Raw genomic sequence first — 24,935 nt, 5'->3', positions numbered from 1 at the left:
AAAATTCGAGAGTCCTCTATGATAAAGGGAATCAAAATAAAACAGAATGATTATAGACTGAGAGCTTTTGCTGATGACTTGGTTGTGACAGTATCCCAACCGTTACAGTCGGTTATAGACTTGATGGAAATTATAACTCAGTATGGTAAGGTTTCTGGGTTTAAGGTGAATAGTAATAAGACTAAGATATTATCCAAGAACTTATCTATGAGTGAAAGGGATATGTTATCTAAATTAACAGGTTTTGAAATAGTGAAGAAGGTTAAATATTTAGGAGTATATATTGCGGCCTCAAATGTAAAATTGTATAAGAATAATTATGAAACACTATGGTTGAAGGTACAAAGGGATTTAAATAATTGGAAAAAATTACAATTATCATTACTGGGAAGAATTGCAGTTGTTAAAATGAATGTTCTACCAAAGTTTCTCTTTTTGTTTCAAATGATACCTATATTGAAAAAGGATGCCAACCTTGATCAATGGCAGAAGGGTATTAACAAATTTATCTGGGCGGGGAAAAAACCAAGAGTTAAATTTAAGATTTTACAAGATGCCAGGGAAAGAGGGGGACTCAAGGCGCCGAATTTGAAATTGTACTATGATGCGGTTGCCTTGACCTGGATTAGTGATTGGCTTAATTTAACCAACAAGAGAATACTTCATCTTGAGGGATGGGATTTGGTATATGGATGGCATGCATATTTGCTTTATGATAAGAAGGTGGACAGGGCTTTTAAATCCCACATTCTTAGAAGTGCTTTATTGCGTGTCTGGAAAAAGTATTATTATAAGTTAAATTATAAAATACCGATTTGGGGAATTCCTGGACATGCGATAGAGGGCGTATCTATGGGAGTGAGTATGGATATGGTTTCCTACAAGGAATTACTTAGATTGCAAGGGAATGATTGGCAACTTAAATCATTAGAGGAGTTAAGACAAGAAAATATAAGTTACTCTTGGTTTCAATATACCCAATTGAAAGCTAGGTGGAAGTTAGATGAAAAGGTTGGCATCACAATTACAGATCAAAATTTAGTAAAACAAATTAGAGATTTAAATTGTGCACATATAAAGAGGATATATAATGCTTTAATTGAATTGGATTCGGAAACGGAATTGGTTAAAGACTGTATGATAAAGTGGGCACAAAATATTCAGGAACCAATTTCGTTGGACACCTGGGAGATAATTTGGGTCAGAAATGTTAAATTTACTCAGGCTCAAAACTTACCGTATATACTTGAGTATAAGCCGAATTTTTCAGCCCACTTTTTGGGCTGAAAAATTCCACTTCGGCTTATACTCCAGTCAACAAAAAAAACTTACCGAGGACTTGTGCGCGGCCGAGGCTTTGGTGCTTCCGGGATCGCGTGCACCTCTCCCAAGCCACCGCCATCCGGAGACCTGCCGAAGTTTGGGGAGGTTTGGGGAGGTGCGCGCGCAAATCCCCAAACCTCCCCAAACGTCGGCAGGTCTCCGGACCTCCGCGCCTTGCCTGCCTGCTTCTTTCCGCAGCGGAAAGAAGCAGGCAGGCAGGGCGCGGAGGAACGGAGACCTGCCGACGTTTGGGGAGGTTTGGGTGCCTCCCCAAACCTCGGCAGGTCTCCGTTCCTCCGCGCAGACCTGCCGACGTTTGGGGAGGTTTGGGCGCCTCCCCAAACCTCGGCAGGTCTCCGTTCCTCCTGCCGACCTTTGGGGAGGTTTGGGCGCCTCCCCAAACTTCGGCAGGTCTCCGTTCCTCCGCGCAGACCTGCCGACGTTTGGGGAGGTTTGGGCGCCTCCCCAAACCTCGGCAGGTCTCCGTTCCTCCTGCCGACGTTTGGGGAGGTTTGGGCGCCTCCCCAAACCTCGGCAGGTCTCCGTTCCTCCGCGCAGACCTGCCGACGTTTGGGGAGGTTTGGGCGCCTCCCCAAACCTCCCCAAACCTCGGCAGGTCTCCGTTCCTCCTGCCGACCTTTGGGGAGGTTTGGGCGCCTCCCCAAACCTCCCCAAACCTCGGCAGGTCTCCGTTCCTCCGCGCAGACCTGCCGACGTTTGGGGAGGTTTGGGCGCCACCCCAAACCTCCCCAAACCTCGGCAGGTCTCCGTTCCTCCTGCCGACGTTTGGGGAGGTTTGGGCGCCTCCCCAAACCTCCCCAAAGGTCGGCAGGAGGAACGGAGACCTGCCGAGGTTTGGGGAGGTTTGGGGAGGCGCCCAAACCTCCCCAAAGGTCGGCAGGTCTGCGCGGAGGAACGGAGACCTGCCGAGGTTTGGGGAGGCGCCCAAACCTCCCCAAAGGTCGGCAGGAGGAACGGAGACCTGCCGAGGTTTGGGGAGGTTTGGGGAGGCGCCCAAACCTCCCCAAAGGTCGGCAGGAGGAACGGAGACCTGCCGAGGTTTGGGGAGGTTTGGGGAGGCGCCCAAACCTCCCCAAAGGTCGGCAGGAGGAACGGAGACCTGCCAAGGTTTGGGGAGGCGCCCAAACCTCCCCAAAGGTCGGCAGGTCTGCGCGGAGGAACGGAGACCTGCCGAGGTTTGGGGAGGCGCCCAAACCTCCCCAAAGGTCGGCAGGAGGAACGGAGACCTGCCGAGGTTTGGGGAGGTTTGGGGAGGCGCCCAAACCTCCCCAAAGGTCGGCAGGTCTGCGCGGAGGAACGGAGACCTGCCGAGGTTTGGGGAGGCGCCCAAACCTCCCCAAAGGTCGGCAGGAGGAACGGAGACCTGCCGAGGTTTGGGGAGGTTTGGGGAGGCGCCCAAACCTCCCCAAAGGTCGGCAGGAGGAACGGAGACCTGCCGAGGTTTGGGGAGGTTTGGGGAGGCGCCCAAACCTCCCCAAAGGTCGGCAGGAGGAACGGAGACCTGCCAAGGTTTGGGGAGGTTTGGGGAGGCGCCCAAACCTCCCCAAAGGTCGGCAGGTCTGCGCGGAGGAACGGAGACCTGCCGAGGTTTGGGGAGGCGCCCAAACCTCCCCAAAGGTCGGCAGGAGGAACGGAGACCTGCCGAGGTTTGGGGAGGTTTGGGGAGGCGCCCAAACCTCCCCAAAGTTCGGCAGGAGGAACGGAGACCTGCCGAGGTTTGGGGAGGTTTGGGGAGGCGCCCAAACCTCCCCAAAGGTCGGCAGGTCTGCGCGGAGGAACGGAGACCTGCCGAGGTTTGGGGAGGCGCCCAAACCTCCCCAAAGGTCGGCAGGAGGAACGGAGACCTGCCGAGGTTTGGGGAGGTTTGGGGAGGCGCCCAAACCTCCCCAAAGGTCGGCAGGTCTGTGCGGAGGAACGGAGACCTGCCGAGGTTTGGGGAGGCGCCCAAACCTCCCCAAAGGTCGGCAGGAGGAACGGAGACCTGCCGAGGTTTGGGGAGGCGCCCAAACCTCCCCAAAGGTCGGCAGGAGGAACGGAGACCTGCCGAGGTTTGGGGAGGTTTGGGGAGGCGCCCAAACCTCCCCAAAGGTCGGCAGGAGGAACGGAGACCTGCCAAGGTTTGGGGAGGTTTGGGGAGGCGCCCAAACCTCCCCAAAGGTCGGCAGGTCTGCGCGGAGGAACGGAGACCTGCCGAGGTTTGGGGCGGCGCCCAAACCTCCCCAAAGGTCGGCAGGAGGAACGGAGACCTGCCGAGGTTTGGGGAGGTTTGGGGAGGCGCCGAAACCTCCCCAAAGTTCGGCAGGAGGAACGGAGACCTGCCGAGGTTTGGGGAGGTTTGGGGAGGCGCCGAAACCTCCCCAAAGGTCGGCAGGAGGAACGGAGACCTGCCGAGGTTTGGGGAGGTGCGCGCGCACCTCCCCAAACCTCCCCAAACTTCGGCAGGTCTCCGGACGGCGGCGGCTTGGGAGAGGTGCGCGCGATCCTTGAAGCACCGAAGCCTCGGCCGCGCGCAAGTCCTCGGTAAGCTCCGGGCGGTCACTTGCTTCGCATCTCCTGAGGGAAGGGGGGACGACTGGAGCGGGCGTGTTTCCTCGCCTGCTGGGCGCCGCAATTTGCCCGGGGAACGCGCGGGCCCCGAATGGCAGCGTGGAGCGAGGAAGCGGACAGCCAGGGCTTCCCCGAGAGCCGCGGCCACACAGGGTATTCCTGTGTATTCAGGCTTGCAAAATGGCGGATCGAGCCTCTGCTGGCGGCAGAGGCTTGCAGAACGGCGGATCGGCTTATACTCGAGTCAATAACTTTTTCCAGTTTTTGGGGGTGAAATTGGGGGTCTCGGCTTATACTCGAGTCGGCTTATACTCAAGTATATACGGTAAGAGAAAATTTTTATAAAATGTTTTTTAGATGGCATCTGGATCCCAAGAAGTTGTCCAACATGTATCCTAATTTACAGTCTAAATGTTGGAGATGTGGTAGTTCAGAAGCTACCTATTTTCACATGTGGTGGACTTGTAGAAACATAAAAGCTTTTTGGATCAAAATTTGGTGGAACATTCAAAAGATTTTTAAGAGAAAGATAAAGTTTTCTCCGCAATTATTTTTATTGGGTATTGTTGTAGATTGTGATGTTAAAGAAACTAATTTGATGTTGAATATGATAACAGCAGCACGGTTACTGGGACAATATTGGAAGAAGGATAGTTTGCCCATTATAGAAGAATGGGTGTTTAAAGTTTCGAATCTGGCAGAAATGTCTAAGATTTCTGCTTATTTGAAAGATCATTCACAGGAAAGATATATTTCAGTTTGGAGGAGATGGATAGATTATATTCAGAACAAATATGGGACTAAAAAGTTCCATTTAGCTTATGAGTAGATTTTAGTGGGATATTGTTATTGGTACTTTGTTTGTAGTTATGTTAAAGGGGAGTTAAAGCACATTATGAATTTGGTTAATTGTATATTATGCATAATTTTTATTTAGAATATGATTATTGTAACTATAATCCTGTATTTAGCTCTGGGAAGTGGGGGGGAAGTGGGTGGGTTTGGGGTGGGAGGGATTTGGGGATATATTGTAAAATTTTGTTTTTGTAAAACTCTTTAATAAAAAAAAAAAGAATAGAGTTACCCTGTGGTAAGATGGGCGGCCAATAAATTTTATAAATTAAATAAATAAATAGACTGCTTGTCCATGCAAATGATTATTTATGTATAGAGTTGGGATTTTGTTCTGGTAAAGTACTATGGGATGAGGTAAATCTCTGCTCCTAAGGGGACTTCCAGAGGGTGTGAAAATAAAAAGTGGGCAGAAAAGAAGGGGCAAAAACAGAAGCAAGAACAAGAATATCAGTTTTAAACAGCTAATTTTATATGATTTGTGTCCTGCCTTTATAATTGTGCAACTCAAGGTGGTATACAGTAGATAATTTCTTCTCCTCCTCCTATTTTCCCCACAACAACTCTGTTGCGGAGGGGAGGGTGGTTTGAGAGAAACGGACTGACGGAAAATCATCCAGATGGCTTCCATGTCTAGAACTCAGAGGTTCTGGGTTTGTATTCCAGCACCAGAACCATTACATCAAACTGGAATATGTGTGTGTGTGTGCGCGCGCGCACACGTGTGTGCGTGCGCTACATCCCAACCAACAATTCTAGTTGCATTCTTCCACAACTGAATTGCAGATCTTCTGACAATGTTGGGTTCATTTGCAATACCAGCACTAAAGATGGTACTACCCCTGTCACGGGATTAGATTTGGTGCTGCTCTGAATATCAGTGGCTTCGTCTGCAACCCACCTAGCAAAAAGTTCATAGCAGCCAGGAGAGCTCTTGTGACTCCTCCTTATTGAAAAAAGAGCAGAAATCTTAAACAAGGCCACCAGATGGCAGTCTACAAACACAGTAAAGATGGAAAGATATTGAAATTGCCTCCTTTACCGCCAAAATGTCACCTGAAGAAGGACTCTTGTGTTTGTTCATATGCTCCGCTAGTCTTTCACCAGTATTGCTCTAAGTATCTCTTCTGTTGCTTCACCTTAGCTCCTCAGTTAATCAAGAAATATTCCTGGATCAGCATTCAGAGAGAGAGACTGTTTGGCAGGACTCTGTTGCTTCTGTCAGTATCTCTTTATTCATTGCTTTTATATTCTAGAGAGCTACTTGGCACTCCAGCAGCCCAGCAAATTGTTGGGAAACTCCCAAGTGCCCACTCAAAATACAAGGAATCCAGAAGGCAACTGGCATGGCCCTTCTTAATCAGTTCTTCCTTCAGAGGTCAGTAGTGCCCATTAGCCTCACAGTGACCAATAAATGTTCTGGTCCTGACAGAGTATAATGTCCTTCAACTTCAGATCCCAATCCAACCATGTACATTACAACCATGTAATCCTTCACAAACCTTATTAATTTAATTTGCTGCCTTTGAAAATTTTAGGATGATATTTTTTTAAGAAAAAATCCTTGATGGTCAATTTTGTTTTTGAATGATTAGTAATTTTAAAATAAACTTAAGAGAACATGATTATTAGGTGGCATAATTTACACTGATGTTTCAGCTCTTTCTAAAAGTGTTCAAACAGGTAGACCTCCTTACTGGGCATTTATTTGTCGGCACGCAGGGAAAGAAAGGTAAACCAAGGTATTCTGTTATAACTACAGCCTGATATTTAGTCATTTCGCTTTTGGTCTTTGTTCCTATTTAGCAGAATAAATAAAGCAGTTAATGGTGTAAGTTCTGTTTCAATTCAGGGCAAAATGTGGTTCAGGTTTCAATTTTTAGTATGGGTTTGGAATGAGTCCCTAACCTGGTTTGAATGTGACATGTAAGCTTGTAAGCCGCCCTGAGTCTTCGGACAAGGGCGGGATATAAATGGAATTAAAATTAAAATTAAAAAAAATTTAAAGCTTGCTATCACTTTATCTTCTATTTGTTATCAAATGACAAAAAAGGACTCAGAAGAATGTTTAACATGACCACATTATATATTTTTAACATTCTGATGTCAAAACCAAGGAGACAGATGACATATTCTTTGTAAAGCCTCTGTGATAATTTGGAATAACTTCATGAGGATAAAACCGTAGTCTGTTTTGCTCTCTGTGTCCCAATGTAAAGAATGGAATGGAACAGAACAGAACAGAACAGAATAGAACCAGAACCCTAACCCTAACCCAGGGGTGTCAAACTCAATTTCATTGAGGGCCGCATCAGCATTGTGGTTGCCTCAGGGGGCTGGGTGGGTATGGCCAGGGTGGGCGTGGCCTACTGGGTGGACGCAGCTGGAGTGCGTATGGCCTACTGGGTGGGTGTGGCCAGCTCTAAATCGTTCACATCAAGGGTGCCTATGGGGGCCTGGGCAGGGGTGGGACAGATCTGAGGGTGTCTGGCAGGAGGAGGGTCTCTGGGCCAGGGCCAAGGCAGTGGGGGCCGTTCCCTCACTGTTTCCAGGATGGCTTTGTGGGCCACATGAAACCACTTTGCGGGCCGGATCCGGCCCCCGGGCCTTGTGCTTGACATGTCTGCCCTATACAATTTCAGAAAAATGGTTGTCCAGTCTCTTCTTAAAACTTCCAGTGTTGGAGTATTCACAACTTCTGGAAGCAAGTTGTTCCACTGATTAATTGTTCTAACTGTCAGGAAATTTCTCCTTAGTTCTAGGTTGCTTCTCTCCTTGATGAGTTTCCATCCGTTGCTTCTTGTCCTGCCTTCAGGTGCTTTGGAAAATAGCTTGACTCCCCCTTCTTTGTGGCAACTCCTGAGATACTGGAACACTGCTATCATGTCACCCCTGGCCCTTCTATTCATTAAACCAGACATACCCAATTCCAGCAACTGTTCTTTGCATGAGTTATGTTTGTATTTCAGGTTATGTCTATGCATTGAAAAAAGAGCAATAAATACTCTTGCCTACCTTTGTGATGGTGATGCAAGGACTGGGTTAAATGGGCTCCAGATGGCTGTCCAGGCAAGATTAACCAACACCTCCCATCAGGATAGCAACCATGAGTGTTCTGCTAAACGAGTGGTCATCACAGAAGATCACGTGAAGGAAGGACTCCAAAGATCCCACATTTTGTATGACCGAGCTGGTGAGTGGCAAATATCACAGCTGTCATGGCAGTACTGGGAAGGAATTTAGATACTTGAGTTAGCTGTGCATTTCTGTAGAATTGCTTTTGTATGTATTTTCTCTGTCAAAGGTTACCATAACTTGTATGATTCATTTAGATGTCCCTCTTATCACTGGATGGTGAACTAAGTTTAGGAACAAAACTGTTCTGTTCTAGCCTACAACCGGCCCTGCAGAAATGTCAGGGACAACCCCTTTGTTATATTCAAGAGGCTGGAATTAAGCCAACCAAATTTATTTGCGAAAACTAAACGAAACAGTTCAAAACAGAGTAAAATAAATACAGACCGAGACTATATCAGAAACTCTTCAAACGGTTGCCTTCAGCAACCAGCACCTCCCACACATTCCCCTTTTAAACAACAGTCTCAGGGCGTGGCTTCTCTTTGCCTCCTCCCGAGGTGCCTCATTGCTTTTCTTTGTTCACTTCTGCTTCTTTGCCTCCTGCTTCGAGGGTCCTTGAACAAAGCCAGCTGTGGATCGTCTTCATCTAATCTTTCAGGCTCACACAGCTGGGTCTGAGGAGGAACAAGATGGGAGGGGCCTGGCTGAGAGCTCTGCGATGCATCTGCAACCAAAGACTCTCCAAACCCCTCCTCCTCCTCCTCCTCCTCAGAATTGTCTGATTCAGCTGCCGAAACCACAGGCTGACGCTGAATCACAACAAAAACACAAGGTAAATGAGCATTAAAATAATTGTGCAATCTTCAATATTGTAATGCGCTACAGCACCAATATAATATAATTTGATACAATGTCCCACAAGAAGCATCTTAAATCTGGGAATGACAAAAGAAATGCAGCAGGCTCTTTGCCCCCAGTTACTTTTATCTCTCTTTAAAGGTAATGCAGGCATGTTGTAATTAATATATTCATTGGAAAATAGGCATTTAAATTGCCCTGCTACTCAAATGCATTGGATCATCTAAGCATTTTGTTGCTTTTTGTCTGTTTCTTAATAGGTGAAGAGCATTATAACTGCATCTCTGCACTTCATAAATCTATGCGTGGCTCTGACGAAAATGCTTCCCTTTACTGGCTTGCCCGAATGCTTGAAGGGGGTGAGGATCCACTCTATGTGGCAAGAAGGTTGGTAAGATTTGCAAGTGAAGATATAGGTGAGTAACTCAAGAGAATGTGGGTTACTATGGACACTTTCATCCAGCTGGCTCCTGGATCCTCATAGCCACTCTAGTAGTTTTGTCTCCAGCTCTGCAGTCTCTCCCCAATGCTGCCAACTCAGCTTTTACTTCCAAAACACAAGTAACAGTCTAATCCCATTCTCCTTCTTAAAATATAGGGCAAGTAGGAAAACCTGCTTCCAGGGCAACTACAAAGGAGCAGGTGGCAGTTCTTGAGATATTTGCTCTGGAACCAGTTTGTCCAGAAGTCAGATCAGCTCATTTTTTTTTGAGAATTGCAGTTCTAATGTAAAGAGAAGTTCAGGCTATAACAGTCAACATTATACCATTAGGAGTCAACTGACTGTTTAATAGATATCATTATGAAAAGGGTATTTGGTTCATTCAAACTGGAAATGTGCTTGTCTGTGAATCTACAAATTTACTGAATAGAGGTATGGCTCCCAAACTATGTTGCACTTGTCTAGCACAGGTTTTTAGATGATGAATATGGAGATCTCCAATATCAAAACCAGTTGGCTAACTGATATTCTGACGGGTAACTTGATTATTCCAAAATGACAGAAATCTTTGCAGCCTGAGTCCCTGCATATTGCAGCGTTATTTCTTCCAGATATAGACAGGTAGATTGGGGCTAACGTCCCTCTTTCACTACTAGAACAAACAAGGCCTTTATATAGGGTTTAACATACATAAAATATCCTAGTTTCATTATTTTGGTAGTCTTTTGACAAGACATCTATTTCATCCTAGATCCCAAATTGTGGGAAAGAGGTCAAAGTGAACAAAAATTATCTACCTGTTCTCCTGTGACACTTGGCTTGAAAAGAGTAAAACTGGAGTACTCCATTTGAAACCAGAGACTGATGGGCAACAACTAATTAATGGTTGAAAGTCATTTTTTTCCTGTTACTCTATGCCCCTGACATGTACTAATAGCTTTCCATCCAGCTGCCTTTAGTTTATTCCCTGAAGTGTTTTACTCCTTGAGTTACAAGTGAGCAGCAAAGGCTATGAATCAATATAGAAATACAATACCACTTAGAGTTATATACCATTTCATAGTGCTTTATAGCCCTCTCTAAGCAGCTTGTAGAGTCAGCATGTTGCCTCCAACTATCCTGGTCCTCATTTTACCGATCTCAGAAGGATGGAAGTCGGTCAGGATTGAACTCCTGGCAGTGGGAATGCAGAGTTATCCTGCAATGCTGCATTCAGACCACTGCACCACCATATTTCAGCAAGATGCTGCCTTTGTTTGCTAGTGGAATTAGAGATGGGGTCATTTATCCTAAAGAGATACCTATCTTCGTATCTTTTTTCTTTGACATTAATGATACAAAGGAGAATATTTAGGAAAGCAGGTTTTAATATGTTAACTAATGGCAGTTTTACCAAATGAATCCTCTTGATTTACTCATCAAATTTCTAGCTGCCAACTCAAAAAAAAAAAACCCCAACCACACATAAAATAATAACTGTCAAAGAGAACAACAGACCATCTTTATACTTTCCCCTACCCCACCTTAAAGTTTCCAGCCCAACCATCCAAATCCAAGGCCTAGGGGAAAAAAATCTAGCCCTTAGATTTGGATGGTTTTAAAGATCACTTTAAGGCAGGGGCCATATAAATCTCTAAAGGACAGGTGCAGCAACAGAAGGCCTACCTCTTAGGCCCTGCTAGATGACTTTACTTTAAAATCAATGAGACCTGAAGGAAGCCGAGTCTTTTGAAGCACACAGAACAAGCAGTCCCTCAAACAGAAAGGCCCCATGCCGTGTAGCGGTTTATTTAAGTCGACTTGATTTGATGTATCATATTATTGATTAGAATATAAAATGTCATTATAGGATTAGCAGATCCCTTGGCCTTACCTCAAGCCGTGGCTGCTTATCAAGGCTGCCACTTTATTGGAATGCCGGAGTGTGAGGTAATGTAATTTATAAACAAATCAACATCAGAACCTCTAAATGTTATTCTTTCTTCTACAAGTAGTCCCCAACTTACAACTATCCATTTAGTGCCTGTTTGAAGTTACAGTGACACCGAAAAAAAGTGGCTTATAACCAGTCCTCACATTTATGCCCATGGCAGCATCCCCACAGTCACATGAACAGAATTTGGGTGCTTGGCAACTGGCATGCATTTACGATGGTTACAGGGGTTATGTGATTGCCATTTGCCATCTCCCCACTTAACTTCTGACAAGCAAAGTCAATAAGGGAAGCTTAATGTGATTCATTTAACAACTCCAGTGATTTGCTTAACAACCATGGCAAAAATGTCATAAAATCGGGCACGACTCCATCTTGATTAACAATGGAAATTCTGGTCCCAGTTATGGTTATACAGTAAGTCGAGGACTACCTGTACAGCAATTTTGCTTCCTTCTATTGCATATAATTACTAAACAATATAAATAGTAATGTAACCTTGTATGTTTTTTCTAGGAATATATGCCAATGAGTTCAATTTAGGAGGTACAAAACCTAACATTCCGGGAATGGAATGTTCCAGAAAACTCTGGAAACAGTCATGCCTCTGATTCATGGCAATCGTGTCATTATAAGGAAGCTTTAATAATTTCAAAAGTTAATTATTCTGAATCAGAAACAATTTGTAGTATTCCAAGACTGGACCAGGTGCAGATTTTCACAATCTAGAATAGTATGGTCCAGAAAAGAAACAGAATATTCCTAATAATGATGAAATGTTCCATTCCTAAAATGTTAAATTTTGTACATTCAGTGATTACTTTGTTTATATACTTATGTATTGCAAACATAGGCCCCTTCGTCCTGCCATTCTGTCAATTCCATGTTTTTCAATAAAATGCAGTAATCATGCTATCCTATGCCAAGAGTTTAGTGCAACGATTGAGCCCAAAATTTCTGTTGTTAAGTGAGGGAGTTATTAAGTGAATTTTGCCCCATTTTACAACCTTTCTTGCTCTAGTTGTTAACTGAATGAATCACTGTAGTTGTTAAGTTAGTAATATGGTTGTTAAATGAATCTGGCTTCTCCACTGACTTTGCTTGTCAGACGTTTGCAGAATGGGATCACTTGACCCCGGGACACTGCAGCCATCATGAATACGAGTCAGTTGTCAAGCGTCTGAATTTTGATCACATGAGGAGGCTGCCATGTGAAAAACAGCCAAAAGTCATTTTTTTCATTGCCATTGTAACTTCGAACGGTCACTAAACAAACTGTTGTAAGTCGAGGACTACCTATAGTACATTTCCCTTGCTTCTTTAATTGTCCCTTTCTTTTTGTTGCTTAGGTCTTACTGGCACAGTGTGTAGTCTATTTTGCCAGAGCACCAAAGTCTATTGAAGTGTACAGCGCCTACAGCAATGTGAAAGCATGCCTAAGAGACCACCAGGGACCACTTCCTCCTGTTCCTTTACATTTGCGGAATGCACCAACCAGGCTCATGAAAAATTTAGGTTATGGTAAAGATTATAAATATAATCCTATGTACAAGAACCCGGTAGAGCAAGAATATCTGCCTGAAGAGTTGAAAGGGATTGATTTTTTTAGGCAAAGCAAAATTTGACGGAACACCCTGTATTGTTCATATGCGACTCATGTTAATCCTGCAATATTTTTTCTCAAAAGTTCATTTCAGTTTTAAGAAAACCATTATGTTTCCAGAATAGCCATATTAAACTGGTAGCCTCAAACTGGGATATTTACCTTTTTGTATTAAATAATATGTGTATTAATTACATCGTCTTTGATACAAATGAAACAACGTTGAGGATATTCTACTGTTCCAGTTCAAGGCAGAAACCTGCTCAGCACAGATACGGATATACTCAATAATGTTGTCAGAGATTCCCTAAAGACACTATCTTTTCTACACTAATTATGTAGTCAGAGGAAAATATGTGTCCTACTTGAGCTGCTTCCTTTTCCACTTCAAATCCAAATAACTGTACATTCCTAAACCATTTTATACTATAAAGAATATTTTATTGCAGGTTTTATGCAAAATGTAAGAATTGTTTGATAATCTTCAATAAAATACATATTATATAGGTAAAGAACAACTAAAATCACTGGATTTAATCAAAGATATAAAGGGCATTATTTCAGAAAATAAAAAAAATAAATAAAATTGCCCAATCTAACTAATATTAGGCTTTTTTCAGTGGGGACTGATATAAGTATATATTTAATACAATCCATAGAACTTAAAAGGGCCTAATTTTGACTTGTGTCCTTGGTTGGAAGAAATACTGCATTTGCACCTTAAGCTGAAAAAAAACCCTTTATAATTGAAATGTAACTTGAGAAATTATTTTTGAAACTGTGAAAATAAAGTGAATTTAAAAATCATCACTGTTTCCATTTTGATTAAAAAAAACCTTCAGTTATAATATTTTAAGTACTATATTGTCTGGTGTGCAGGCTTATACTGTCTTCTTGACATTTCGTTTTGCTAGCCCAGAGCTCCATCTGTAGATAGTTGTAAAATGCTGGGAAAGGAGAGAAATTAGACACAAAGGCAAAATCATTGGCAGATTATATTATAAATGACAATTTAGGGCCGTGGTGGTGAACCTATGGCACGGGTGCCACAGGTGGCACGTGTGCCATCGCCCCACTGCTAGGCCTTCAGGTAGCTTTTATATAACCTTTTCACTTTAGGCCTCTGTTTGTGTGTGCAAAAAAAAAGGTTCAATCAATCACTCAATTTCAACTTCTCGCGGGGAAAAAAAAGATCTCGCAAAGTTGGAATTAATTGATTAAACTTTTTAGTCCCACCCAGTCTGCCGTTACTACTGCAGCCACGCCCACCCAATGGGCCACACCCACCCAATGGGCCACGCCCACCTAGCACCTGATGATACATAAATAGGTTTTGGGTTACAGTTTGGGCACTCTGTCTCTAAAAGGTTCGCCATCACTGACTTAGGGGAAAGCATGAAGGGACTTTCTCCAATATTTAAAACAAGAGTGCCTCTAAATCATCCAGGCAACATGAATTAAAACTGAATTGTAGAAGTAACAACCTCTTCAAAATGTCATTAGAATTTCTTTATTTGACATCTATCTTCAATAAAATCAATGCCTGAAAGATGGACAACATATAACTCAGATTTAATGAAGAGAGACCATGTGGATGAAAAAAAATATCAAAAAATTAGTACATTGAGGCTGTTGTTGATTCGTATGTGAACAATTCTCCACTCACTGAATGAGAAGTATAGTGGTACCATAATTCCTCATAAGGTACTTATTAAGACAAGTGCCAAATTGCTTTGTATTTTTGAACAAGAAAGAAGTCACTTTCTGGATTCTATATTATCAATGATCTTCCATTGGTCCAGTTCCTGGACTAAAGACTCTTAACTTGTATTAAATGAAGGCCAACCTTATTCCAGTAATTCGTGTGTTATTGATTTTACAAATACAATGCACAGCAGCTGTCCCTTGCCTAAAATTCCCAGAATTCCTAGCTAGCTGGAAATTAAAGGAATTGTAGTCAAACATACCTGAATGTCCTAGATAAGATAGCTACCCTTTAGACCAGGGGTGTGAAACCGCCGGCCCGCGGGCTGGATGCATCACGTGGGAACTGCACCCACCCCAGCTCCGGCAAGGGGAAAAAAGTCACAATAACATTACATCACAGCGAGTTTGACACCCCTGCTTTAGAGCAAAGTGTCGTATACAACCTGTCAACAGACTCAGGAGTTCAAGAAAATCCAAGATGGAAAACATCTGGAGAAACCCAACTTGTTTATGGCAATTCCCCCAAGCAGGCAAAGAAATGTGTGTTTTATAGGAGGCTGGAAGTTGGTTTTATGCTACTTTTATGGAGAAACAAATTTACCAAGGAAAAGTATAGTGTTTGTTCCTTTATGACGGATAAAAAATAGGAAAGGATGGTCAGCTTTAAACTCCTCTGCAACGGGCAGAGAAAATAACATAATCGCAGCAGCAGTAGCTGCTGCTGCTTCAGTGCCCACTTCATTTACTTCCAGAAATGACTTGTGAACAATTTTAGAGACATGGAGGTCCTGAGCTCCTGACATTCCAGACAAATTAGCCTTCCCACTGTCAAATACATCTAACAGCCCCATTGCTGCAAAGTAAGATTTAAGGTCATAGTTTTCTTCCAGCTGAAATTTAGGTAGATGTACATAGACGTCCAGATTGGAATTCATATTTTTTGGCTGGGTCCATTCTTGCAGTTTTTCCAAAGTAAGCTGCTTCTCCAGCTAAAACGGCAAAGAAAGAGGAGTAATCATTTGTATCACTGTGCCACGATATTTCCATTTCAGCAGAGAGAAACGCCTTGCTGAAAAACATATTGACTTCAGTATGAATGAATCTGCAGAGTCAGAGACCACATTTCTCTACACCCCCTCCCCACCAGACATGGTCTTTCTCTGTGGGAGACAATAAAAATATGGCATTGGACTGAGTGCAAGATGGTTTTTGCTTCATGCTAAACTATTTGCAGCTTTAACCGATGTTCAGATGGGAAAAAATTAATACAGAGTTTGTAGCATAAACATTATGCTGCTGCCGGCGTCAACTTCCCTCCGCCCTGTGCGTTCCCACAGAGAGGGCCTCCTCAGGGTGCCACCGGTCAGAGAATGTCGTCTGGTGGCCCCCAGGGGGAGGGCCTTCTCTGTGGGCGCCCCAGACTTACGGAATCGGTTGCCGGTTGAGCTCTGGACGGCGCCCGACCTTCGCTCCTTCCGACGCGATCTGAAGACCTATTTATTTGAACAAGCCGGCCTGGCCTGATGGGTGATGTGTTGGGGTTTTTATTGTGGTTTTTTACATTATTATTTATTGTTTTAGCTTGGGCTTTGTATTTAATTCTTTTTTTAACTTTTGTACCTTGTATTTTATATGTGCCCTGTTCACCGCCCTGAGTCCTTTGGGAGAAGGGCGGTATACAAATATAATAAACTATAAACTATAAACTATTAGAAGTATAACATGGATTTTTAAAGAATGTATTTTCAGGCAAACCACGGTTGTCCTGTCCAAACATAATATAGAAAGCATTTATTTAATGGATAAATTTACTATTTACTATTTTTAGACACTATTTACATCTAATGCAGATCTAATTTGGTTTCAGCTCTTTCATCCGAGATAATTAGGGATTCATAGTGTCTGGTACAAAAATGATTTTCTGGAGATCCCCAGAATAATGTATACGGAGCCACTCAATGCATCACATCACCCAGAACTTTGCCCATGCATATGGGTGATCCTACCAAGTACTGTATTTATGTCATATTTAGAATAATTTTTGTTTAGGACAATGATTTTATAGCAATAGCAAGAAAACAACAGAATCACCTGTTCCAGGCCTGTAGAATTATCCTCAATTTCATTAGGCAGAAGGATGATCATGCTAAGATCCTCTCCATTGTATGGCAGTTCCAGCACACGACACTTGCATTCAGGGATGTAACCAAAAGGAAGTTTCTCTTTCATGAACATCATCTTCACATTCTTCTTTTCTGTCTGGATTATTTTAAGACTATTACAGTGAGGAACTTATAAAAACAACAAAAGAAATAAAAGCTTCTGCATGTATGCTGAAATTGATAGAACTAATTCTGGGAAGTGGATCTTTGCAAAACTATATTAATATATAGCAAGCTATTCTTTGGAATTTTACAATCCTATTAAAGGTAAAGGTAAAGGTTCCCCCGCACATGCGTGCTAGTCGTTTCCGACTCTAGGGGCCGGTGCTCATCTCCGTTTCAAAGCCGAAGAGCCAGCGCTTGTCCGAGGACGTCTCCGTGGTCATGTGGCCAGCATGACTAGACGCCAAAGGCGCACGGAACGCTGTTACCTTCCCACCGTAGTGGTCCCTATTTTTCTACTTGCATTTTTACGTGCTTTCGAATTGCTAGGTTGGCAGAAGCTGGGACGAGTAACAGGCGCTCACTCTGCTACGCGGTACTCGGGATTCGACCCGCCAAACTGCCGATCTTCAGATCGACAAGCTCAGCATCCTAACCCACTGAGCCACCGCGTCCCTACAATCCTATTAAGCTGAATGAAATTCATTGTCAGGTAAATTCATTGTCAGGTAAACAGAACAGCTAACCCAACTTAAAAATTAAACCAGGGGGGGGGAACCTTCCTGTAGTAAAAATAAAATAAAAACTGCTTTGTTGTCTTCCTTCATACTGTATATTAGAGCATACAGTATAGTCAAATGACCTACTCAGTTCAGTAAAATATTTCAGAATGGAATTAGGTTTAAATTATGGGAAGGTTGAGATTTTTAGTTAGTGATTAGGTTCAAAGGAACTGATAGAAAGCTTCAAAAACATGACTACAGATAAATTAAGATTATGTGTTCAGTGCTATCATAAAAGTTTTATGATGCTTAATGAGAGTGTACGTTGCCACAAATGCCTAAACAACAAACTGTTGTTACAGAAGAGAGACAGCATGAAAAAAAAATCCATTTACCTTATTTAATCTAAAAGGCTTGTCTTCAGTATCTTTTTCTTTAAATGCTTTTGCCCAACTGCCTTTAAAGTAGACAGCATTCACCAAAACCAATTTAGTCATTTCATTGATAGAGCCTTCAGATAGCAACTCAGGGATTTTACCTTGACAGAGAAATTTCAGTGTTAATTAGCTGTGCAAAAAACTGAGACCTAAATAATATCAATCAGACTAATCTAAATGCACTTGTTAAATGTACATTTCCCCTCTGCAATTACACTCTTAAAATAATAATAATCCTGAATTAGCAAAAGCTTCTATGAATGGCACTCACTGGCTAGTTCCTGTCATGTGCATAAGGTGCCACAGCTCCAGAATCACTCCAAATTAAGATAGAATCCTCTTTTTAATCAATATGTTAGTCAAAACATTCAGTGTTCTTAATATTTCTTCCTGGAGGTAGGGTCAGTCCCCACACTCCTGACTCTTAAAACTTGGCTCTGCTGACTGGTCTAGAGCCTCAACAAGGAGGACCCAGATTGTTGGGGGCAATAAGCTGACTTTGTAATAATGCCGCTTGGGTGTGTGTGTGAAAGCCCTAATAAGCAGGCATATACATAGAATGAAGGCTACTGCTAAGCTTGTAAGCCGCCCTGAGTCTTCGGAGAAGGGCGGGATATAAATGGAATTAAAATAAAAAAATAAAATAAAATAAACAAGGGCGCTCTATGCTGGGATTGAGAGAAGACCCCCATCCTTATGTCTCCTCTCCTCTTGGCTTTTGGTCTATTTCACTTTTCTAAATTTTAATTGCTTTGCATTGTCTTTATCTTTTTATCATTTGATAAACTCCCCATAGTTGCTGTACAGTGAGATGAGCAGGATATAAATTTAATAAATAAAATAAAAGGATGCGAGTTGCATTAAGCAGACCCATTAATATGAAATGTCCACTTTCTAAGTGTCTTTCAGGAGATACTCTACAAGCAAGGACAGTGTGGAACATTCATTTATTGTGTCCTGTGTATTGGTGGGTTGTTCTCAAACTTGTATGTTTCATCAGACTTGTTATGCCAGCCCAAAATATCTTTTATCAAGTTACAGGCTGCTGACCGGATCTTTTATACAACTTTACACAACTCACTGCTCTGTAAGATTAACTGTTGCAAAGTATTATTTTGTTTTCTCTTTTATCAATTCCTGAAATTGGTATTTTATGGCAGCATTATGGGAAATAAAAGTAAGAGTTGACTATCATGTGGACCCAATAGTTAATTTAAAAAAAAAAAAACAAAAGCTCACCTTCAGTCTGCTGTTCAACCCACTGGTTAATTTCGTTTTTTGCCTTGTCTGGAGCATTTGAGAAGTCCACTGTGGCTAATTCAGCTCCATATGAATTCTGGACGCTAGTCAAGAAATCCTTGCAAAATGAGACATGTAATATTTATAAATTATAAAATAAATTATAAAATAAATACTATTATGGATAGCAAGAGGGGAAGCGTTTACATTTAATAAATAATAATCTCCAATCAACTAGAGATCCAATTACGGTAATCTCCCTGTTCCTGCTTGACAGCCTTTGCCTTCATCATTCATCATGCTCTAGAATTTTCTAAATGCATTTAAGCACATAAGAAGCACTCATAATAGCATAATGAAGACATATCTTCTTTCTAAAAGGCTGATGTAGCCTGTGTTGAAGTTTTCCAATACACTGTCATGATAACTGTGATTAGGCTGAAAAACACAACTAGCCTAAAGAGAAAAATTGGACTATTCCGAGTGAGGTCTTGAATCTAGGCTTCCCAGCTCTTCTTCATGGTTCTCTTTAACCATGATACAAGATTAGCATGGTTTGTTTCGACTGAAACGTACCCTAAACAGAATGGTCTTTGAAGATAGTTTATTCTTGTGAAAAGAGACGCATATCATGCATACAATTTGTAGTCTAATTGGAAAATCTGTATCTGTCTAATAATGTTAGCAGCAATGCTTCTACATCTCACAAGAAACCTGTCTGTGGATAAAAGAGAGAAAAGGAATGAGCCTCTCAAACTGCATATTTCATAGCCGTGATGGAACGTGTACCTGAAGAAGCAAGAGGGGGGTGGGGTAGGAAATTTCAGCAAAACACAGAGTTTACCCCGAGAGATGCACAGATTAAGAGACTGTGCAATCCTGAGCTGGAGGGTGGAGGGGGGAAAGGTTCAGAGTGACCACACCCTGGAGTTTCTCAGGCCATATCTAGTGGGTTAGATGGTTATACAGTTGCAAGAAAAAGTATGTGAACCCTTTGGGATTACGTGGAGTTTTGCATGAATTGGCCATAAAATGCGCTCTAAACGTCATGTAAGTCACAACAATAGAAAAACACAGTCTGCTTAAAATAATACTACACAAACATTAGCTGTTGTCATGTTTTAATTGAACATAAGATGGAAACATTCACAGTGCAGGGTGGAAAAAGTATGTGAACCTTTGGACTTAATAACTGGTTGACCCTCCTTTGGCAGCAACAACCTCAACCAAACGTTTCCTGTAGTTGCAGATCAGACCTGCACAACGATCTGGAGTAATTTTGGACCACTCCTCTGCACAAAACTGTTTCAGTGTAGCAATATTCTTGGGATGTCTGGTGTGAATCGCTCTCTTAAGGTCATGCCACAGCATTTCAATCGGGTTGAGGTCAGGACTCTGACTGGGCCACTCCAGAAGGCGTATTCTGTTCTGTTGAAGCCATTGTTGTGTTGAATTACTTGTATGCTTTGGGTTATTGTCCTGTTGCATCACCCATCCTCTGCGGAGCTTCAGTTGGCGGATAGATGGTAGTACGTTTTCCTGCAAAATGTCCTGATAAACTCTGGAATTCATTTTCCCATCAGTGACAACAATCCGTCCAGGCCCTGAGGCAGCAAAGCAGCCCCAAACCATGATGCTCCCTCTGCCATGTTTTACAGTGGGGATGAGGTTTTGATGTTGGTGTGCTGTGCCTTTTTTTCTCCACACATAGTGTTGTGTGTTTTTCCCAAACAACTCAATTTTGGTTTCATCTGTCCACAGTATATTTTGCCAGTAGTGCTGTGGAACATCCAGGTGCTCTTTTGCAAACTTCAAACGTGCTGCAATATTTTTTTTGGACAGCAATGGCTTCCTCCGTGGTGTCCTCCCATGTACTACATTCTTCTTTAATGTTTTCCTTATTGTAGATGTGTCAACAAAAATGTTAGCATGTGCCAAAGATTTCTGTAGGTCTTTAGCTGACACTCTAGGATTCTTCTTTACCTCATTAAGCATTATGCGCTGTGCTCTTGCAGTCATTTTTACAGGACGACCACGCCTAGGGAGAGTAGCAACAGTGCTAAACTTTCTCCATTTGTAGACTGTCTTACCGTGGACACATGAACATCAAGGCTTTTGGAGATACTTTTGTAACCCTTTCCAGCTTCATGCAAGTCAACAATTCTTGATCGTAGGTCTTCTGAGAGCTCTTTTCTGCGAGGCATGGTTCACATCAGACAGTGCTTCTTGAGACCAGTAAACCCAAAACAGGTGTGTGTTTTTAAAGGACAGGACAGCTGTCAGCAACACATCCAATATCATCACACTGATTGGAGTCAAGGTTGGCTCACTCCTGGCTCCAATTAGTTCTTGGAGAAGTCATTAGGCTAGGGGTTCACATACTTTTTCCACCCTGCACTGTGAATGTTTACATGTTATGTTCAATTAAAACATGACAAGAGCTAATGTTTGTGTAGTATTATTTTAAGCAGACTGTGTTTTTCTATTGTTGTGACTTACAGGACGTTTAGAGCACATTTTATGCCAATTCATGCAAAACTCCACGGAATCCCAAAGGGTTCACATACTTTTTCTTGCAACTGTAACTTTAATTTGGCAAGATTCTGTCTATTAGGTGTAAGGAAATAAATGAATGGATATAATTGGATCTTACTGTATCATTTTGGGGGGGGCTGGGCTGACCATAGCAGACCTAATTAAAAGAGATTATTCACTTAAAGCACATGATAACTGCATTGAATATCATAATCAATTAACATTTAAAGTTGACCTATAAAGCTATTCTGATGACCCATGAGTTATTGATGTTTGCAATCTACTTACAGACAAAAAGTTGAACGTTTTTTCTCCGTACAACCTATTAGCAAATTTCAGAATATAGGGTGCATTGCTCCGGTTAATTTTAGTACTGAGCTCGTGAAATCCTGAATGAAGGTCTTCGACACCATCAAAATGAAGTATCTGCATGGAAAAGATAGATCCTAACTTAATACCAATAAGAACAGTGAAATTATGGTTAATTCAAACATACTTTTGTCTAAGAGCAATGGAGACATTCCAGAAATCTACAGACACACAGATAGAAAGGCATACATAAACAAGCTGTGCTGGACCATTCTCTGCATATTTAGGTTTCATTTTAAAAAGAGGCACATACAGTATCTAAGACTAATACTATGGGTTTTACATAAGCAAGGAAAAATTGGGGATTTGCCAAAGGCTGAATGTATTTGACATATATTCTGTCTTGGGGAAATGACACAACAGGAGGCTTTATTCAAAGTTACCTTACAGCATCAGTTACAGAATCTGTGTAGACTACAGTATAAAATAGGTACAGATAAGGAAAAAGTTGAATATTAGTCCGATTTTCATAACAAATGGTTTTTTGATAAAGCATAGCAAAAGAATGGAACAGAGAGCATCAGATCATTTGTTTTATTTCCCATTTGAGCACTTTGTATGAGGGGCTGACACTCTGTCACTTGAAAACCAAAATATTAATTCCCCATAGAGGCTGTAAATTTTTGAGGGAAGAGCTATCACTTTTATCACAGCTTACTGTAATTGTGTGCTTGAAAAATTCAGCATATTAGCCAGTAAGCTGAGTTTGCTTGGGGTATGGTGAAAAAAAAGGCATTACTTCTTTGTATTTCTTGTACATGAATTTTCTTCTTATATCCTTATCCCATACACGTTGGACAACTATATGTGGAAAATTGAAACCAAAAGTTTTCAAACTTTATCACAGAGTATAACCTGTAAGTTAAAAATAAAATTTCCAGAACCTCTGATCGATAGGCCAAATTTAGTGATAGAAAATTGGCTATCACCTATCCGTCTGTCTATCTATCTAATTATCTATCTAATCTATCTAATTATCTATCTAATCTATCTCTATCTCTCTATCTCTATCTTTCTCTCTATCATCTCTCTATCATCTCTCTAACATCTATCATCACCCTTATTCACCTGAAAACTGTTCAGCAGAACACTAATTATAGACTTTCCACATATAGTTGTCCAATCTGTATGGGATAAGGATATAAGAAGAAAATTCACGTACAAGAATTACAAAGAAGTAACGCCTGGAGTAAATCACGAAAGGAGGAACATTACTGATCCTGTGTCTTACTAAGGCTTTTGAAGTACTAACATTTTAACACAGTGACTTAACATCAATCCTTTTAAATCCAAAGGCAACGTCCCTGTGCCACAGGCGGTGTTTCAAATACTGTATACAGCACTTAAAATATACACCTCTCCTTACAAAAGAACCACAATATTCCTGGGAGCTATACTAAACAGAAAAATATCTGCTGACCTCCGAGATTTGCGCGGCTGTATTACCCCGGGCTCCTAAGTAGATCATGGCCAGAGCAGAAGATATGCTGACCGGAGAAAAAAAAACGTTGCCGGTTGGGTGGGCTTCGTTCAATTTTTGGAAAAGATCCAGAGCAAACTGCGAGGTTGCATCAGCCAGGTTCTCCATAGCGACCACGAGAACGCTGGAAAACGAGCAAAAAAAGAAGAAAGGAAGGAAGACAATTATTTCGGAGGCACCGTCCAGGGGTCTTCAAACTTGGCCCTTTTATGACTTGTGGACTTCAACTCCCAGAATTCCTCAGCCAGGCACACTGCCTGAGTTATTCTGGGAGTTGAAGTCCACAAGTCATAATAGGGCCAAGTTTGAAGACCCCTAGCACCAATAACAGAGCCACGACGACGGGAGCAAGCTTTTAAACGAGGGCCGCGCGGGACCCACCCTTACCTGGCGAGAGATAACCAGGTGGGTCCGGGTGCGCAGAGAGCCGCTCCCCAGCAGATCTCCGGTCTTGACGTGGCGAGGAAGGGAGCGCCGGGGCGGACTTTGGAACCGGCGAGACGGCAGCGCCCTCGGACTCTGGCCTTCCCCAGCTGGGAGGGGAGGTGGTCTGAACGGGCAGGTTTAGGAGCGAGGATGGGAGGAAGGGTTGGGCTGCTCTCAATTTGCCTCCATCCCAAGACCGTGGCCCAACACGGGCGCTTAGCCCATCCGCCCCACTGCAGAAGCTCGCGGAAAGGAAAGGAGAGGAAGAGGAGGGAAGAGGAGAGGGGAAAGGGGGGAGGGAAGGGGAGAGAGAAAAGGAAAACCGAAAGTATCAGGAGCAGGCAGAAGCTAGACGGAGACGTCGTGGAGCTTGTACTTTCCGCAGGATGTTTTCTGCCCTGTGTCCCTTCACTGTTGAACACAGGCGCGCGGGCTGTTGGGGATGAATCTGTATTGTCTGCATCTCAAATTGAGATGCAGATGAAGAATAGAATAGAATAGAATAGAATAGAATAGAATAGAATAGAATAGAATAGAATAGAATAGAATAGAATAGAATAGAATAGAATAGAATAGAATAGAATAGAATAGAATAGAATAGAATAGAATAGAATAGAATGACCTTGGAGGTCTTCTAGTCCTAGGCAGGAAACCCTATACCATTTCAGACAAATGGTTGTCCAGTCTCTTCTTAAAAACTTAGTGGTGGAGCATTCACAACTTCTGGAGCAGTTTGTTAATTGTTCTAACAGTCAGGAAATTTCCCCTTAGCTCTAGGTTGCTTCTCTCTTTGGTTAGTTTCCATCCATTGCTTCTTATCCTGCCTTCAGGTGCTTTGAAAAATAGATTGACCCTCTCTTCATTGTGGTAACCCCTGAGATATTAGAACACTGCTATCGTGTCACCCCTAGTCCTTCTTTTCATTAAACTAGGCATGCCCAATCCCAGCAATTATGCTTTATATGTTTTAGCTCCAGTCCCCTAATCACCTTTGTTGCTCTTCTCTGTACTCTTTCTAGACTCAGTCTCAACATCTTTTTTACATCATGGTGACCAAAACTGGATGCTGTGTTCCAAGGCATTATAAAGTGGTATTAACACTTCATATGACCTTGATTCAATTCCTCTGTTAATGCAGCCTAGCACTGTGTTGGTTTTTTTGGCAGCTGCAGCACAATGTGGCTCATATTTAAGTGATTGTCCACTAGGACTCCAAGATCCCTCTCACAGTTGCTACTATTGAGCGAGGTGCCACCTA

At 42.4% G+C, this 24,935-nt stretch overlaps 2 protein-coding genes across 2 annotated transcripts in view; one reads left to right on the top strand and one right to left on the bottom strand.

Moving 5' to 3' along the window:
- Positions 1-13,462, top strand: part of WRNIP1 (WRN helicase interacting protein 1) — a 36,302-nt gene extending 22,840 nt beyond the window's left edge. Inside the window, exons 4-7 of the mRNA XM_081325933.1 lie at positions 7,713-7,936; positions 8,940-9,095; positions 10,971-11,050; positions 12,404-13,462. Of these exons, the coding sequence (XP_081182059.1) occupies positions 7,713-7,936; positions 8,940-9,095; positions 10,971-11,050; positions 12,404-12,679 (736 nt within the window). The 3' untranslated portion in view covers positions 12,680-13,462. The remainder of the gene's footprint in view (positions 1-7,712; positions 7,937-8,939; positions 9,096-10,970; positions 11,051-12,403) is intronic.
- Positions 13,463-14,182: 720 nt separating this feature from the next.
- LOC308666923 (leukocyte elastase inhibitor-like) lies at positions 14,183-23,901 on the bottom strand. The gene is made up of 7 exons (XM_081325936.1): positions 23,639-23,901; positions 23,192-23,375; positions 21,691-21,828; positions 18,868-18,985; positions 17,587-17,729; positions 16,456-16,623; positions 14,183-15,353 (listed from the first exon to the last, which is right to left on the bottom strand). The coding sequence occupies exons 2-7, from the start codon at positions 23,357-23,359 to the stop codon at positions 14,946-14,948; spliced, it is 1,143 nt and encodes a 380-aa protein (XP_081182062.1). The 5' UTR covers positions 23,360-23,375; positions 23,639-23,901; the 3' UTR covers positions 14,183-14,945.
- Positions 23,902-24,935: the final 1,034 nt, after the last annotated feature.

The sequence above is a fragment of the Vipera berus genome (genome assembly GCF_964194415.1).
Source record: "Vipera berus genome assembly, chromosome: 3".
Lineage (NCBI taxonomy): Eukaryota > Metazoa > Chordata > Lepidosauria > Squamata > Viperidae > Vipera > Vipera berus.
The sequence above is the reverse complement of the archived record's forward strand: the minus strand, read 5'-3'. Positions and strand labels throughout refer to the sequence as shown.

What these genes read in the sequence shown, in the direction of transcription:
- LOC308666923 (XM_081325936.1), bottom strand. Translation starts at nt 23,359, where the DNA reads ATGGAGAACCTGGCTGATGCAACCTCGCAGTTTGCTCTGGATCTTTTC. An exon ending in GGTTGAACAGCAGACTGAAG is followed by an intron (nt 17,730 to 18,867) that starts GTGAGCTTTTGT and finishes TTCTCTGTCAAG; the next exon opens with GTAAAATCCCTGAGTTGCTA. An exon ending in ATTCTACAGGCCTGGAACAG is followed by an intron (nt 15,354 to 16,455) that starts GTGATTCTGTTG and finishes TTGCCGTTTTAG; the next exon opens with CTGGAGAAGCAGCTTACTTT.